The sequence below is a fragment of the Hemiscyllium ocellatum genome, chromosome 21 (genome assembly GCF_020745735.1).
Source record: "Hemiscyllium ocellatum isolate sHemOce1 chromosome 21, sHemOce1.pat.X.cur, whole genome shotgun sequence".
NCBI classification, from domain to species: domain Eukaryota; kingdom Metazoa; phylum Chordata; class Chondrichthyes; order Orectolobiformes; family Hemiscylliidae; genus Hemiscyllium; species Hemiscyllium ocellatum.
In genome coordinates, this window is record NC_083421.1 from 21,146,609 (window position 1) to 21,165,201 (window position 18,593).

At 45.4% G+C, this 18,593-nt stretch overlaps 1 protein-coding gene across 3 annotated transcripts in view; it reads left to right on the forward strand.

The window, feature by feature from the left end:
- The window catches only part of ddr2l (discoidin domain receptor family, member 2, like), a 102,791-nt gene that overhangs the window by 24,296 nt on the left and 59,902 nt on the right, over nucleotides 1-18,593 (forward strand). For 2 of the 3 annotated variants that reach the window (XM_060841269.1, XM_060841271.1), the window contains exons 2-3: nucleotides 6,042-6,179; nucleotides 13,781-13,883. In XM_060841269.1, the coding sequence (XP_060697252.1) occupies nucleotides 6,116-6,179; nucleotides 13,781-13,883 (167 nt within the window). In that variant the 5' untranslated portion in view covers nucleotides 6,042-6,115. Of the gene's footprint in view, nucleotides 1-5,864; nucleotides 5,938-6,041; nucleotides 6,180-13,780; nucleotides 13,884-18,593 lie in introns of those variants that run through there. The other variant, XM_060841270.1, reaches the window with a different exon arrangement.

An 18,593-nucleotide genomic window follows, 5' to 3' on the forward strand; every position in this document is an offset into this window, starting at 1 on the left:
AGAAGGGCTGAATGGCCTCATCCCGTGTTTAATGTGGCTAGGAACTGTGGCGGTTCATTCTCTGTCATTCTGAAGTCCTCACGCTGACGCTGAGTTGAAGATTTTTGAGCATCTCTGCCTTCCTGTTGAACAAAGTAAGAGTTCAACTGATCGAGTTCCCAGTCTGTAAGTTTGCATAGATTCTGCTTGGAGAGGTGGTGGGGGGGAGGGGAAGGGCGAATGACAGTGGAATTTGTGATGAACTTACAGCAGAGGGAACCAATTCCATGACCTTAACCATCTGTTCCACCTTCTGGGCCCTGTTTTGTTGGCTTCTCTGAGTGAATCCTGCCCGAGTTCCCTAGGCAGCTCAGTCTGATTCCGTTCAGGGTTTCAGCTGCAGTCAATTAGCTTGCGTTTCTCCCTCCCGTCAACCCACTCACTGCAAGCAGAGCTGTTAACACTTTCAGCCCCGGGTGGCTGCAGCCCGGCCTGTTACGTTTCAGGGTGCTCCGTGAGGTGGGAGGCTCCACTTCACTGGCAAAAAACTGAAGAAACCATTTCTCCTTTGAGCAGAGAAGAATCGGAGAGATTTGATCTAGATCGTTGAAAAGGTTTTGATGAAGTTGATTAGGAAACTCTATTTCCATTGACAAACAACCAGTGATCGGAGGCTACGGATTTTTAAAAAATAATTTTTTTCGACCTATTTGGACATATAATGACGCATGGGTCAGGCATGATTTGAACCTGGAACTTCTGATGCAGAGGTAGGGATGCTACCAGTGTACCACAAGATCCTAAGTCACAGATTAATGTTGGTTCAAAAAGGAGCGATGAAAAATCTTATGCTGCAAGTTGCAGGGACTACTGCCTGATGAGGTAGTGGAAGCAAATTTGGTTGGAACTTTCAAAGGGAATTGGAGAGAAGGGAAGGGCCGAAGGTGAACCAGAGGAGTTGACACGAACTGGACCGCTCTTTTGAAGGGTCAGTACAGACAGAATGGGCTAAATGGTGTCTCTCTGTGTTATTTCATTCAATATTCAAAAGCTCAACAGCATGGAGTTGGCTATTTCCTTCCGAATTCAGGGTCTTGGGTCTTACCACTCCCTGTGAGGTCTCATGTTCTAATCTGTAGTCATTTTAGCCACTTATAGATACACATTAGTCTCACTCTTCATGCTGTGACTCCACAAAATAAGTGCTTATGGTAGAGACTAATACAATAGATTATGCCGAGATTTGGTTAAAGGACAAAGCTGGTAGGAATACTGTAAATGGGTCATTTGTGAATATTGGGCTGCTGTAAAAATCAGTGCTGGGGCTTCAGCTATTGCAACTTATGCCAAACATGTACATGTAAAGGCTGAGTGTAATGCATCCATTTATCAGAATCTACAAATGACACAATTAGATTGGGCATTAAGCCGTGAGGAGGGCACAGTCTGCAAGAGAATGTAAATGTGGGGAATTGTGAGGTTGTGAATAAGATTATTGACCAGGTGTACACTCTACCTATGTTCAGCTACCTCACGCTCCCCGACCCATTATCTGCAGCTCCCTTGTACCCCCCCAGTCCTGAAGAAGGATTACACCTGAAACGTTGACTTCACCGCCTGATGCTGCCTGACTTGCTGTGTTTCTCCAGCCTCCTGCTTGTCTATCTCAGTAAGGTTATTAAATTAGTATAGTTTTGAAATGTTAGGAAATTATGAAGTGTTGATGGACAGTGTAATCTGAATCTACTTGCTCACAAAACATCAATTTAATGTACGGACACAGCCAGCAGTCAGAACGACACCTGACATGTCAGCTCTATATTGCAGTGGTGTTAGAGTAAATCTTGCTGTAATTGTCTAGGTATTTGGTGAGGCTGCATCTGGGGTACTGCATGGTGTTTTGGTCTCCATGCCCAAGCAAGTACTTGCATTAGATTGAGTGCAGTGAAAATTCACATAACTGACGCCTGCAATGTTTGGGCTGCCCTGTTTGAAGCAATTGACTAAAATGAGCTTATGGAGCTCAGAACAATGAGAGGTGATCACGTTGAAAGATACAAGCTTCTGTACGGACTTCACCAGGTTGATGCTGAGGAGCTGTTTCCATGGCTAGAAACTTAACTGTCGAGGAATAGGGGTAGAAAACGTGTTGCTGGAAAAGCGCAGCAGGTCAGGCGGCATCCAAGGAACAGGAGAATCGATGTTTCCTGAAGAAGGGCTCATGCCCGAAACGTCGATTCTCCTGCTCCTTGGATGCTGCCTGACCTGCTGCGCTTTTCCAGCAACACATTTTCAGTTCTGATCTCCAACATCTGCAGTCCTCACTTTCTCCTAGGAATAGGGGTAGTCAATTAGCACTGAGATGATGAGAGATTTCTTGACTTGCAGGGTTGAGAGTGTTTGGAATTCTTTACCCAGGGAATGTTGAGTCATTGAGTCAATACCCAGCAAAGATTCTTTGGATTCTGAAGGTAATTGAGAGATATGAGGATCAGGCATATGAAATCTGAGTTGATGTCAAAGTTCAGGCCTGTAAAATGACGGAGCATACTCCTGCTCAGCTTGCTAAGGATGAGTCGAGTGCCTGAGCTGTGATGACTCCTGGTGGTTCTCATGGAAGGTCATGTTGGTCTGTGGAGTCCTGATCAGGCCCAAGGAGTCAAAAAGGGACTTACCTCTCTGCGATGGACTGGTGTGCTCGTACCATTTGGTTTATGGGGAGTTATTGGGATTTGAGGAGTGTAGGGTGGGGAGGATCCTCCTCTCACTCCTACTGGACAGGGTGAGGAGTCCTCTCTTCTTTAAGTTACCCCCACCCCAGTGCTTAAACAGACTTGACGGATACCGCGTCATGTGGAAACGCAAGACTTGTCAGAGAGAAGGAATTGTGCCCTCTGTTAAATATTTGGAACAATACTTGGTCTTGAAATTGCACATTGATAGCTCAACTTATCTAACACACAACTGAGTGAGAGGCTGCATCGGTTGGGGGGAGGGAATAATAGCAGATTGGTCAGTGGGACAGTGAAAGGGAGAGCAGGAGGGGAGAGTCCTAGTAGTGATGCGCTGAGTTGGGCTGCAAGAGTTAACTGATGCGGATCAGATGGAGAATTATAGAATTCAAGCATTATTGTTGTGGGGTGGGGGTGGGGTACAAATTAGTTTTGACCTAACTGAAGGCACGTTTTGGGGTGGAATGCAGTGTGAGTCTCAGGCCGGATTGGATTGACTTGTGCTAAAGCCTGCCAGGTTGATTTAGTCTGAGTGCGCTCCCTTGTCTCTCAATGATCTTTCCGATCTGCCCTGAAATCTTTTCACACCCTCTGTTTCCGTGCTGCGCTGAATAATTCATTCCACATGTTCACTCTGGGCATGGAAAGCAGTTAACCCTTCACTTCCTGTGGAATTTCTTTTAAACTTCAGTCCATCTTTCCTATCTAGTGTTTGTGACAATTCTGACAATAGAGTAAAAAAACTTTGCATTTAAATAGTGCCGATCACAGTTTCAGGGCTTTAAGCCAATTGGCGTACCTTTTGAAGTGTAATTGCTGTTGATGTGTAGGAAAGCTGCACTTATCCTGTGCATTGCAAGCTCCCACAAAAAGCAATGTGATCATACCCAAATAATCTGTTTATGATCAATATTAGCCAGGACAACAGGAAGTGCACCTCATGACCATGCAATCTCTTTACAGATCCATCCCTCATCAGGATAGTTTCAGGGCTCTCTGCTCCTTCCTAAACCTCCTCTGAGCTTGTCCTTGTGTTGAACAATTTCTTCTTTTAGCTGCTCTCATTTTCTTCAGATCAATAGTGTGTCCACTGGAATCCACGTGGGCCCCAGTTATGTCTGATTGTTGTGGGGTACATGGAACATTGCTTGTCCCAATTCTGCTTGAGTCCCAATTCTGCTTGAGTCCCTACTCAAAACGCTTTATCATCGATGCTGCTTCTCCCTCTCGTTCAGAATTGGAAAAAAATGATCAATTTTGCTTCCATATTGCTCCCACCCTCACCTGGTCCATTCCTGACTCCTCCCTTCTCTTCCTCGACATCTCTGTTTCCATTGCTGGGGATAAGCTGGTCATAGATATCCATTACAAACCCACTGACTCCCAATCTGTCCAGTAGAAGTGAGAGGAGGTGGATTAACTCTGGTCCCGCTCAACTCTGTCTCTCCCTCTCAGCTCTGTTTCCATCTGTTTGCCCACTCCTTCCCCCTCCATCCCCTGGCATCAGCACTTAGCCACTGTAGTTCTGAAAAAGGGTCACTGAACTCTCCTTTCTCTCCACAGATCCTGCCAGACTTGCTGAGTTTCTCCAGCAATTTCTGTTTTTGTTTTAGCTCCCACCATTCAAGGCTAAAGTGCTATGCAACTGTGATACACTTATCTCAAATTTTTCTGTTCCCTTAAGAGAGTGAAACAGAGTTATTAACCACAGGGTCCTCATTCTTCCCTAGTATCATCGATAATATAGAGTACAGACAATCCAGCTCAGCGTCCAACATTCCCCATGGAGAGTATTACAGATGGAGGACATTATATCATTCAAAGTCCAGATTTACTAGAAAGAAAATAATATGAAATGGCAGAGTGGGCCTACCAATAATGTGTTTATTTCTGCTGGCACATTTCTGCTAGTACATAAACTGTTCAGAGAAGAACGATCCCCAACACTTTGTGTCATACTTGCTCAATGACATCCTTCAGGGAAGAAGCTGCTGCCCATTGTCTGGCCTATGTGTGACTCCAGACCACAGCCATGTGGTTAACTCTTAACTGCCCTCTGAGCAATTAGGGATGAGTGGTGAAGAGGAGGGTGAGAACTATGACTGTGGCTAGTTTGGCTTTCACGCAGGAGGCCTCCAGTACCCTGTTGACCTTTAGACTTGGTTCTGCCGAAATTTGTTTAATGTTCTGCTGCCAGGGGAGAAGATTGGACAGATATCATGGGGAATGACTAACCACCAATGAGCTTGCGGTTAACCAATATCTCTCGGAATTCCTGGGCAATTCTGATTCCAATGGTCAGAAAACTGGTGAAGAGGGGATCGGGAATACTTTAGGAAATAACTGGCTTCATGGCAGCCGAGGGCCAGGGAGTGGGTACTGCAGGAGGCATGGTCTGTTCATATGCTCTGTTGACATTCTGGTTTTGGCATCCCCACTTCAGTTGTTTGTGAAATGAACTATTCCTGTATTGATTCACGATGAACTCTGTTAACAGTGGTCCGGTTTGAGATGATCTGCACTGAGATGGATGGCTAATTCATTTCAATCAGTGCATTTTCTTTACTTTCCATTAAACCAACAAAGTGTTTAAACTGACAAGAGGGACACGTTGTTCCTCGACAGGCTGGTAGGTCACTAGAGTCAGCAGCCCTTGTGCCTGTAACAGACTGTGTGTTTATCTAGGAGGACGCTCTGAGATTAATGAAATGTTGATTTGTATGCAAAGTGACTTGAGTGCAGCCTGCTGATTGCAAAACACAAACAACAGCACATTCCTTGGTATAGGCTCACCTTTGCCACTGCCCACGTGTTCAGGATTCATCACCAAGCAATGGTTTGGGCTATTCTCCTGTTCTCATTTTGCAGGTCGAAGGAGTTAGGACAGGTCACATCCTCTGACCCGAATACATGACCATGGCAAATTGTTTAGTATCCTTTAGTTTCTGACGTGACATCAGCTCGGTTGGAAGGAGCCCAAGCCTGACAGAGAGAGAGAGGGGAAGAGAAGCTGTAAGGGATCAAGCATAGGAATTTGCTGGGAGCTGCCAAACTTGTGTTTGCGCAGTGTTGACCAGAGCTATTACATCCATCACTGAGTCAAGGGAGACTCGGAACTTGGACAACACAAGAAGCAAGGATGGAAACAAAGCTTGTTATTGTACAGCTGCATGGGCACAAACACAGAGACACCCTCCAGTTTCACATTCACTGCTTCATATTCCTGGTGATTACTGCTTGTGATCCTTGCTTTTTGTTACTAGTTACCATCGTGTTCATTTGTTATTTGATATTCCTGGTAATTATTGTGCTTGTTTTCCTTCCTTACAGAGAGATGTAGACCTGAAACCCTTTTGCTGCAAAGTCAACTCTCTCTCAGTCTGAACAGTGCCTTCCTACCAATAATGCTTTGGTGCTTCCTGCTAATGCTTCAATATCCCGGGAATTCTAAAGCTCAAGTCAATCCTGGTAAGAAGTTGTAGATGCTGATGATTTGATGGTCTGGTTGATTGCACCTGTCTTTAATCACTGGGACCTGCTCATGCAGTGAGTGACTGATACACACAGCACATATGACTCGTTCTGCTCGAGTTGGCTGCTCTCAATTTTGGGCCATGTGGTGACTGAAGTAATGGTTAAAGCTGGGGAGATTGTTTTTCCTGAAAAGATACAGTCATTCCCTCTGGAAACCTGCTGAAGGTTTTATGAAGGTAAATTTGGATACTATGTCTTAGATGATGTTAGACCTTGTCAGTGCTGCACTCATCCAGACCAATGGGGAGTATTCCATCACGCTGCAGACTTGTGTCTTCCAGAAGGTGGGTAGAGGTGGGTACTGCTGCAGATGCTGGAGATTACAATCAAGGTTAGAGTGGCACTGGAAAAGCACAGCAGGTCAGGCAGCATCTGAGGAGCAGGAACATCAATGTTTTGGGCAAAAGCCTTTAATCAGGAACAGACTCCTGGTGAAGGGCTTTTGCCTGAAACATTGAGTTTCCTGCCCCTTGGAGGCTGCCTGACCTGCTGTGCTCCTGTTCCAGAAAGTGGACAGGCTTTGGGGAATTAGAAGGTGAGTTACTCATCCCAGGACTCCGAGCTATTTTGACCTATTCTTGGAACCACAATATTTATGTATCCAGTCCAGTTCAATTTCTGAACAATGATAACCTCAGGATGTTGAGAGTGGGGCAGTCAGTGGTAATAATGGTATTAGATGTTAAGGATGTTTGGTTTGCTTCTGTCCTGTTGGAGGGTGGTCATAGCCTGACATTGCCCTGTTGAATGTCCCACCTCTCAACATCCTGGGGGTTACCATTGTTCAGAAATCTTAACACCAAGAACAGCTACATAAGAATCCTACTCATTGACTACAGTTCAGTCGTCAACACTATTATCCCAAGACTGATTACTAAACTTAGTGATTTCAGACTAAGCCCCACTCTCTGCAACTGGACCCTCAGTTTCCTGACCCACAGGCTACAATCAGTGAAGAATGGGGACAATATTTCATCCTCACTAACACTCAACACGGGAGCCCCCCAGGGGTGTGTACTCAGTCCCCTACTGTACTCACTGTATACCCTTGACTGCATCGCCAAATACCAGACTAATGCCATTTACAAGTTCGCTGATGACACCACCATAGTTGGTCGAATCTCAGATGGCGACGAAACAGATTACAGACAGGAGGTGGAAGACTTGGAAAAACGGTGCACTGAGAACAACCTACCTCTCAATGCCGGCAAAACCGAGGAACTCATTATTGACTTTCGGCGGGATGTCACTCATGCCCCCCCCAATACATTAACAGCACAGAGGGGGAACGAGTGGAGAGTGTCAAGCTCCTGGGAGTGGTCATCCACAACAAGTTTTCTTGGACTCTTCATGAGGACGCACTGGTTACAAAGGCCCAACAACGTCTCCTCTTCCTCAGGCAGCTGAGGAAATTTGCCATGACGGTGAATACCCTTGCCAACATTTAGAGGGACGCCATCGAGAGCATTCTGTCTGGATGTATCACTACCTGGTATGGTAACTGTACCATTCAAGATCGGAGTCAGTTACAGAGAGTGGTGAACTCGGCCTGGACATTCACAAAGGCCAACCTCCCATCTATAGAATCCATCTACCAGACCCACTATCAAGGAAAGGTCACCAGCATTCTCAAAGATCCATCCCACCCTGGCAATGTTTTTCTACAACCTTTATCATTGGGGCGAAGGTACAGAAACCTGAACACACGCACACCAGCCGGTTTCGAAACAGTTTCTACCCTACTGTTGTTAGAATACTGAATGGACTCACAAACTCTTAACATTCACCTGTCCCTGTGTTTTTGTTATTTGCCACTGTTTACCTATTATTTACTATCCATGCTACTTAACTCTGTGATCTACCTGTATTGCTCACAAGACAAAGCTTTTCACTGTGTCTCGGTACATGTGACAGTCAAGTCAATTCAATTTGATTCAATTGTGTGTCATGGATGTTATTTGCCAGTTGTCAGCCCAAGCCTGAATATTGTCCAGGTCTTGCTGCATTTGGACATGGACTGCTGCAGTATCTGAGGAGTCACGAATGGTGTTGAATACTGTCCAATTGTCAGTGAACATCCCCACTTCTGACTTTCCAATGGAGAAAGATCATTGATGAAGGAGCTGAAGGTTATTGGCTTGGAATACTACCCTGAGGAACTATTGTAGCGATGTCTGGAGCTGAGATGACTGACCTCCAGCAATCACAACCAACTTCCTATGTGCCACACATGACTACAGCTAGTGGAGAGTTTGCCCCCGATACCCATTGAGTCCACTTTTGCTTGGACTCAATGTCACACTAACTCAAATACAGCCTTGATATCAAGGGCTGTCACTCTTCCCTCCCCTCTGGAATTTCGTTCTTTTGTCCATGTTTGAACCAAGGCTATAATGAGGTGAGGAGCTGAATGGCTCTGGTGGAACCTAAGCTGGGTGTCATTGAGCAGGTGCTGCTTGGTGGCACTGTTGTTGACCCCTTCCTTCATCTTACTGATAATGGAGAATAGGCTGGGTAATTTTCCACATTGGAGGTAGAAGCCAGAGTTATACTTGTACAGAAATAGCTTGGCCACAGGTGCAGCAAATTCTGGAGCACAAGTCTTCAGTATTAGAACTGGAATGTTGTCAGGGCCTATAACCTTTGCAGTATTTAGTGCCTTTAGCCATTTCTTGATACCATAAGGAATGAAACGAAACAACTGAAGAGTGGCATAGGAAGTTGAGATGAACCATCTACTTGGCACTTCTAGCTAAAGGTTTTTGCAGATGCTTCAGCCTTATCTTTTGCACCTTTGCTTTGGCCTTTACTTAAAAGGGAATGAAGTATAACAGTTTGGAGGTCTTGCTGAAACTATGCAAAGCAATAATCAGACCACATCTGGAATACGGCGAACAGTTTTTGTTCCCTGATCTCAGGAATGATGCACTGTTTTTAGATTTTTAGATGAGATGACTTACAGCGTGGAAATAGGCCCTTCAGCCCAGTGTTGTTGATGAAGAACACAAGAAGGTTCACGAGGTTGATCCTGGGAATGGAGAGACTATTTTATGAAGAGAGGTTGAGTTGTTGCATCTGTACTCACTGGAGTTTGCAAGAATGAGAGGAAACTTTATTAAAACATGTAAGATGATAAGGGGACCTGACAGGGTAGAGGTAGCGAGGTTGTTCTCCTTCGTGGGACAGCCTCTGAGCAGAAGGAATCATCTCAGAGTAGGTGTTGCCCATTTAAAATCAAGATGAGGAATTTCTTCCCTCCGAGGCTGGGGAATCTGTGGAATTCTTTACCTCAGAGGGATTGTTGAAAGCTGGATCATTAAATGTATTCAAGACTGAGTTAGACAGATCTTTAATCATTGAGGGAATTAAGGATAATGGGAAAAAGGCAGGAAAGTGAATGTGATTTTGGAGGAGAATTGTAGTTCAGGTGGTGGATCAGATTGTAAGTTTGCTCACTGAGCTGATAGATTTGTTCTCAGATGTTTCATCATCACACCAGGTAACATCACTGAGCCTCCAGTGTGAAGCTCTGGTGTTCTGTCCCGCTTGCTATTTGTGTGTCTTGGGTGTTATCACTTCTGGTTCTGTTTCTGAGAGGTTGGTAAATGGGGTCCATAGCAATATGTTTGTTAAGGGAGCTCCAGTTTGAAGGCCAGGTCTCTAGGAATTCTCATTTGTGTCTTTGTTTAGCCTGTTCCAAGATGGATGTATTTTCCAAGTCGATTTGATATCCCTCTTTGCATATCTTTATTTAGCCTGTCCCAGGATGAATGCATTGTTCACGTTGAACTGGTGTCCCTCTTCGTCTGTGTGTATGGATACCAGTGATAATTGGTCATGTCTTTTGATGGCTAGTTGGTGTTCATGTATCCTGCTGGCTACATGATGTAATATTTGTTGCAGTCCTTGCAGGGTAGTTTGTATATGACATTTGTTCTGCTGATGGTTGATATGAGGTCCTTTAAATTCATCAGGAGCTGTTTCAGTGTGGTGGTAGGTTTGTGGTTAATCTGGTCATCATCTCTGAGATGTCTTTAGTGTATAGCAGGGTGGCTAGAGTCTCTGAGCGTGTTGTGTCTTCTTGTTTACGTCTTGTGTAGAATCGGCGGATTGTGCTTATCGGGTATTCCCTGTTCCTGAATATGTTGTATCAGTGTTTTTCTTCAGCTTCTTGTAGTTCCTGGGTGCTACAGTGTGTTGTGACTTGTTTAAATAATGTCGTGATGCAGCTCCGTTTTTCGGTGTTGGGATGATTGCTCCTGTAGTTGAGTATCTGGTCAGTGTGTGTGGCTTTCCTGTAACGCTGGTCTGCAGCTCTCCATTGGCTTTTTGTTCTACTGTGTCATCCAGGAAGGGGAGCCTGTTGTTGTTCTCTTCCACTTTAGTGAACTTTATACCAGTAAGGATGTTGTTATGTGTTGTGGGTTTGTTCTAATTTGTTGCGTTTCATGATGACAAAGGTGTCATCCACATAGCAGACCCAAAGCTTGGGCTGGATTGTGGGAAGGGCTGTTCATTCTAACCTCTGCCTAACTGCTTCTGCTGAGAGTCCTGATATTGGTGATCCCATAGGCGTCTCGTTGATTGGTGTCCCAACGGCAAGATCTACAAACAAATTAGACCAAGACACACAAATAACAAGTGGGACTGAACACCCGTGCTTCATTAGAGGCTCACTGATGATGTCACCTAGCATGGTGACGAAGTGTCTGAGAACAAACCTACCAGCTCAGCGAGCAAACTCACAGCCAGGAAAGTGAATATGAGGAATATCAGATCAGCCATGATCTCATTGAGTGGCAGAGCAGACTCGATGGGCTGAATGGCCTACATCTGCTCACTTCTTACAGTCACTGATGTGTTGGGCTCCCTCATCATTGAGGAGGGGGATATTTATGGAGTTGCCTTCATTAAGTTGTTAATTGTCCACCACCATTGACAACTGGATGGGGCAGGATTGCAGAGCTTAGATCTGACCCTTTGGTTGTTGAATCGCTCTGTCTGTCACTTGTTACTTCTCATGTTCAACACAAAGGTCGTCAAGAAGCTGTTCTGCAGCTTCACCAGGTTGACATTTTATTTTTAGGTGAGCCACTCCTGGTGATGGACGTTGAATAACCACCACCAGCCCCTGCCAACCCAGAGACCATTCTATACCTTTGCCACTCTCGCTGTCTCTTTCAATTGTTCAAGTGGAGCAGTACTGATTCATCAACCAAGGAAAGAGCAGTATGTAGTAGCCAACAGGAGGTTTCCTTGTCTGTTTGACTCAATGGCATGAGACTTCATGGATTCTGTAGTCAATAATGACACCCAGAGCAACTCCCTCCTGACTGTATACCACTATACCACCAACTCTATCAGGTTTGTTCTGCTAGTGAGACGGAACATAACCCAGGAATGCTGGCAGTCACATCTGGGACATATCATTGTCAATGAATCATACCAGCCAGATAGTATCAGTCTGATGCTTAACTAGTCTGTGGGACAGCTCTCCCAATATTGGCACAAGCTCGAAATGGCTGTGTTTGCTGTTCTTTTTCTCTGGTGCCAAGTTCGATGCTGGGTGGGCTGTCCAGACTTTTATAAAAGTCTGACACAGCTGGGTGGCTTCCTGGGCCATCTAAGAATCAAGCACATTGCTATGGGTCTGGAGTCACATGTAGGATGGCAGATTTCCTTTCCTGGAAGCCATTTCGGAAGCAAGATGGGTTTTAACAACAATCAACAAGGTTTCATGGTTGCCGTTGGACTAATGTTCCATCCTGTTATGATGGGATTTGCACTCATGTCCCCAGAGCATGAGCCTGGCCCTATGGTTGGCTGCTTCAGTGACATTGCCTTACTGCCAGCATTTCTCCTTAATTACTAGAGAGTGATAAATGTGGTTTAGTTTTACTCCCACTTCCTGCTGTTTGTTCCCAAAAGTGTCAGTGAGCCTTTTAGAACCTAGTGACAGTGGTTAGCTACAACTGAACAGAGAGCTAAACAACTTCGGAGGGTAGTTAAACATCAGGTTTGTTTCTCTAATTCTGTAATTGGAGATGGACAAGACCAGGATTTGTTAGCCATCCCAAGGGTTTGCTAGAGCCATTTCAAGGGCAGATAAGAGTCACACATATGGCTTGTCCCCACGACCATAGATCTATAGGACCCCTTCACTGAGGAAAGAGGCCATTCAGCCCATCAAGTCTGCACCAACCCTCCAAACAGCATCCCACCCAAGCCCAGTCCTCCACCCTATCCCTGAAACTCCCCATTTTTCATGCCTAAGCCACCTAACCTACACATCTTTGGACTGTGGGAGCAAACCGGAGCACCCAGAGGGAACCCACGCAGACACAGAGACCGTGCAAACTCCACAGTCATCCAAGACTGGAATTGAACCTGGGTCTTTGGTGCAGTGACATAGCAGTGCTAACCACTGAGCCAGATGTAGTCCAGACCAGGTAAGGATAGCAGATTTCCTTGTGTGGGCCAGATGAATTTTTGCAACAATTGGTGATAGTTTCCTGTTCAATTCCAGCATTGTAATTTTCAGTTCTAGATTTACTAAGTTATTGAATTTAAGTTCTACCCGCTGGAATTTGTACCCATGTTTCCAGGCATTATCTTGATCCTCTGGATTACTGTGTGAGAGTGCAATTGGGTTATCTAGGTCAATGTGGTAAGTACATCAGCAAGTTTCCTGCCCAAAGATATGTCCATGAACTTGTTGAGATTTTCCAACAACCTGGTAGTTTAATGGTCAGTGGTCTGAGACTGTCCTGCTTGAATATGCGCTGGGTTTACTGATTTCTCCTGGACACTTTGCTGCAAATCAAAGGAATTGTCACCAACAAGGTTTCTGCAACCTTTTCAGTTGGTTACATGCATCTTGCTAATTTCAAAGAATTTATTAGGGTCATTTTTAGTTTGTGAATGAGATACTGATTAAACAGCATTCCTTTTTTGCAATAAACCCACATCCAGTTATATTCTAAAAATGCAACAGATTCATCACACTCAACTAATTTAGAAATGATTTTTAAATACAAAGGGAAGGCAATTTATTTGGAAAACGCTGCCCAGTTGTATTGGTTCGTGAAATATTTCACATCTATGATTCTACAAAAATTAGGTTGAGTGGGCCAGTCACTTCACTTTGGAAAACTAGAACAATCATCAGCACTCAGTTTGCTGATTAGACCCAAAGCAGTGTTCTTTTAAACACTATTTAAGTTCACTGTTGGTCATAGTGGATTTCAAGTCTCTCGGGATTCTTTACTAATTCAATAATACACACTTGGGGACAGTTCTAGTTATAATCTATTTGACAGGGACCAGTTGGTGAGCTTTTGCAAAGGGCTTACACAAGCTCAGTGGGCTGATGGACCTTCTCTTTCTATAGTCACTGACTCCTCTCAAATCTCTTGATAGAGCAGAACACAGTGGCCATGTTAGATGGGATGTATTCAGTGCGGCATATAAAGTGTAATTTTGCAGTTCTCTTGGAGACAGTTTACTTGTCACTGAGGTGTTCTTTATTACCACAGGCCTGTGTCGTTACGCATTGGGAATGCAGGATGGTACGATTGCTGATGAAGACATCACTGCTTCCAGTGAGTGGTATGGGTCAACAGCAGCTCGGTTTGGCAGGTGAGGGTACAACGTCAATATCTGTGTCACCCTTTAAAAGCTTGGATAGTGAAGGAACAACTCCAATCCTCCATCGTCACAGGTATTACCTTTGCCCCCAACAGGGATCATTGTTAGGAAATACCCAAAATCTCACACTTCCTCAGGGGGGCCCCCTCTGCATGACTGTGTCAGGCTTCCTTCATCACTCTGTCTTCACCTCATTTAGTACAGTGTGTTGAACACATACATCAGACCTGGATTATGATGGTGTCACTTGCTCCTATCCTTGATATCTTCAGCTCCCTCGTCCTAAGAAACCACTGCCTATGTACTAGCTATTAGTTCTCTAGTTACAATGCTCAGATTTCTGTGACCAACCATCTTCACCATTGCGTTCACTGCTATATCACTTCAGACCTCCGGACCACATGTTTCATGTTCTTCAGAACAGGCTCTGGAGTGTGGGATTAGCTTTTGTGGGGACTCTACAAACTGTCCTCTCCTTCCCCAAGGCTGGCTCAACAGCAGCCTCACTTTGTGTTCTGCTCAGGCCAATATCCTGAGAGTCTGATTTAGTTCAAGCTGGGCACCATCAGGCCTGAGTGAAAGTAAAGACTCCTCAACTCTCCTCTAATTCTTACCAGCAACTGTAAAACTGATCTTTCTGTTCTTGAACCTCAGCTGACAGAAATAAGTCCTTCCTAGTTTTCATAAATTTGTCCACCTCAATTAAATTTCCTCTCAGCCTTCTCTGTCCAGAGATTACAAACCCAGCCTATTCCAACTTTGTTTTGTCACTAGATTTCCATATTTCTGACAACCTCCCTGTAAATCTGCTCTGTATCCTCTTTAATGTGGTCATGTCCTCCCTGTAACTTGGCGGTCAGGACTGCGTGTAATCGTCTAGCTATGGTCCTTTATATGTTTCAAGCAGAAGCTCCCTGGTTCTCTGTTCTAGTCAGGTAAAAAATGAGGTCTGCAGATGCTGGAGATCACGGTTGAAAATGTGTTGCTGGTTAAAGCACAGCAGATTAGGCAGCATCCAAGGAAAAGGAAATTCGAAGTTTCGGGCATAAGCCTTTCATCAGGAATGAGGAGAGTGTGCCAAGCAGGCTAAGATAAAAGGTAGGGAGGAGGGACTTGGGGGAGGGGCGATGGAGATGTGATAGGTGGAAGGAGGTCAAGGTGAGGGTGATAGGTCGGAGTGGGGTGGGGGCGGAGAGGTCAGGAAGAAGATTGCAGGTTAGGAGGGCGGTGCTGAGTTGAGGGAACCGACTGAGACAAGGTGGGGGGAGGGGAAATGAGGAAACTGGAGAAATCTGAGTTCATCCCTTGTGGTTGGAGGGTTCCCAGGCGGAAAATGAGGCGCTCCTCCTCCAGCCGTCGTGTTGTTATGTTCTGCCGGTGGAGGAGTCCAAGGACCTGCATGTCCTCGGTGGAGTGGGAGGGAGAGTTAAAGTGTTGAGCTACGGGGTGGTTGGGTTGGTTGGTCCGGGCGTCCCTGAGGTGTTCTCTGAAGCGTTCTGCAAGTAAGCGGCCCGTCTCACACCCCCCACCAACCCAACCTCCACTCCCGGCACCTTCCCCTGCAACCGCAGGAAATGTAAAACTTGCGCCCACACCTCCTCCCTCACTTCCCTCCAAGTCACCATGGGATCCTTCCATATCCGCCACAAGTTCACCTGTACCTCCACACACATCATCTATTGCATCCGCTGTACCCGATGTGGCCTCCTCTATATTGGGGAGACGGGCCGCTTACTTGTGGAACGCTTCAGAGAACACCTCAGGGACACCCGGACCAACCAACCCAACCACCCCGTGGCTCAACACTTTAACTCTCCCTCCCACTCCACCGAGGACATGCAGGTCCTTGGACTCCTCCACCGGCAGAACATAACAACATGACGGCTGGAGGAGGAGCGCCTCATCTTCCACCTGGGAACCCTCCAACCACAAGGGATGAACTCAGATTTCTCCAGTTTCCTCATTTCCCCTCCCCCCACCTTGTCTCAGTCGGTTCCCTCAACTCAGCACCGCCCTCCTAACCTGCAATCTTCTTCCTGACCTCTCCGCCCCCACCCCACTCCGGCCTATCACCCTCACCTTGACCTCCTTCCACCTATCACATCTCCATCGCCCCTCCCCTAAGTCCCTCCTCCCTACCTTTTATCTTAGCCTGCTTGGCACACTCTCCTCATTCCTGATGAAGGGCTTATGCCCGAAACGTCGAATTTCCTGTTCCTTGGATGCTGCCTGACCTGCTGCGCTTTAACCAGCAACACATTTTCAACTCATCTCTGTTCTAGTCCTCAGCCAATAAAGAAAAGTAAAGCCATCAGTTTCAGTCCCAAAAAGTGACCAGTCCACTTTAGATTGCCCTGGAAGTATAAGCTGTAATAACTGTTTGAATAACAGACGAAGCTGACAAGTGACATTGAGCACTGACAGGAGTCATAAAGGTGGCCTGCCCTTGACCCAAATGGATAATATGGTAGATGGATTTCAATGCCAGGTGTGTACGCCTCAGCCCATCACTTCTCCAGGTTGAATTCAGTTTGCCACTTTGCTGCAGATTACAGCTTTAATCTGCACTGTAATCCAGAAAATCAAATAAAGGCTTCAAACTAATAAGGTACCCAGATAAAAAAGCGTAAGCAGCCTAAAAGTAAACAAAATGGCAGAGGAGCATTGGAAGGAAGGAAATAAGGCAGGGTCTTTATGGCAGGTATACAGTAAATAGTATAACACAGAACTCTTAAAAAGGTGGTTCACATAAAGTGAGAGTTCAAAGGTAAAGTCACCATAATCCTATCAGACATACGCTGCTGTCATTAGAGAGAGAAAACTGGTGGTGGCTTAACCTGAGGATCACCATCCCTCAGGCGAGGAGAGAGTTTGAGAAGGAGAGTCCTTCATAGACCTTCAAGTAGTGTGGGAATTGAACCCATACAGTTGGCATCTCTCTGCATCACAAACTAGCTGTCCAGCTATCTCCCCCTTTAGAGGGAGAGGATAAGAATGTGCAGTTTCTGTACATCATTGCACATAGTGGCTAGCTGGTGGTAATCAGGCGTTGGGAGAAACCATTGGGAGTTACTGAGACACGACTGCAGAAACATTAGGACTGGGAATTGAGCATTTCTTTTGTGCAATATGTTCAGAAACAGCAGAGGAAGCAAAATGGGGAGGCAGGCTAGCTGGACTGATTCACAATATCATAATGCCACTGGAAGAAAATTGCAGGATAAAAAAGATTGTCTCTCTGACACACGTGTAGCCAGAAACATGCACAAGCACAGGCACATGTAGACACACGTGTAAACACAGGTGCAGACCCGTGTCCTATAAACCTGACACTACCCTCTCCCCATGTGGCACACTCTGGCTACCCACTTGGCATCCTACTCTTGGGCACCTTACCCTCAATCCAGCTGGCACTCTAACCTCCCTGCACCCTAGTTTCACCCATGCCTTATGCAGTTGTCAAAGTGACTGTCAGGACTTTCAGAAAGTGGCAGCCATTGCTGTGGCAATGAGGTGAGCTTTGTCATCCCGCGATAAGTATACACTACAAAAAAACCCAGTCAGAATGGAAATACAGCTCTGTGTTTCTGAGGGAGCCCTGAGCAGCATCTCCTCTCAGAAATCATGGAGCTCCCTTCTCTCATAAAAAGGAAGGATTTTGGAAAATCCTGCCCACAATGTTTTCAGATGATGATAGAGTAGGACATAAGAGTGACATAAAACAAATCAATAGCTTGGAGAAAAATGTATTTTGAGGAGCTGAGCTTCTAACCTGGGGAAAATGAAATGGCAGAACAGTTGGCCAGCAATGTAGAATGAAGGGCAACATTTAAAACAGTATTCAACTGGCCGGATGTGTGCAGCTCCATAAACAGTGAAGGCTGTCAACACCATCCAGGACAATTTGATTGGCACTTGATTCACTATATCCACCACCATTGCACACTGTAGCAGCAATGTAGGTCATGTACAAGATACATTGCAACAACTTACCAAAGCTCTTTCAACAGCATCTTCCAAATCCATAACATCTGATACCTAAAACAACAAGGGCAGCAGGCATGTGGGAATACCATCCCCTACAAGCTCCACTCCGAGTCACCCATCATCCTGACTCAGAAATATATCACTGTTCTTTCACTGTCACTGGGTGAAATTCCTGGGCCTGCCTTCCTAACAGTACTGTGGGTGTCCCACTACCTCAAGAACTAAAGTGGTTTAAGGATATCACTCGGCACCACCACCTCAAAGGCTATTAGGCTGGGTAATCAATGCTGAATTTGTCAGTGACACTAGTGCCTCATGATGAACTTAAAAATAAATGATATGTATAATGTGCTAAAACAAAAGAACAAACTAAACACCAGTGTGACACGATAGGTAAAGATACAAGGGAATAGTGAAGGTTAGAAAAATGATAAACATGAAGTACACACAGAGCTGAGGAGTGAGAGGATAAGTGAAGAGATCAGGAGTTAAGACAAAAATGAGACAAAGGAGCGAATAAAGTAATTTATCAAGCAACATGAAACCAAGTAGTAAAATATTTCAAAGTAAATTGATAAAAGAAGGAAGGTTGTGATGGGAGTAGCTGAAAATGTGTTGCTGGAAAAGTGCAGCAGGTCAGGCAGCATCCAAGGAGCAGGAGAATCGACGTTTCGGGCATAAGCCTGGGAGTAGGGCCGTTTTGAAAGATGACAG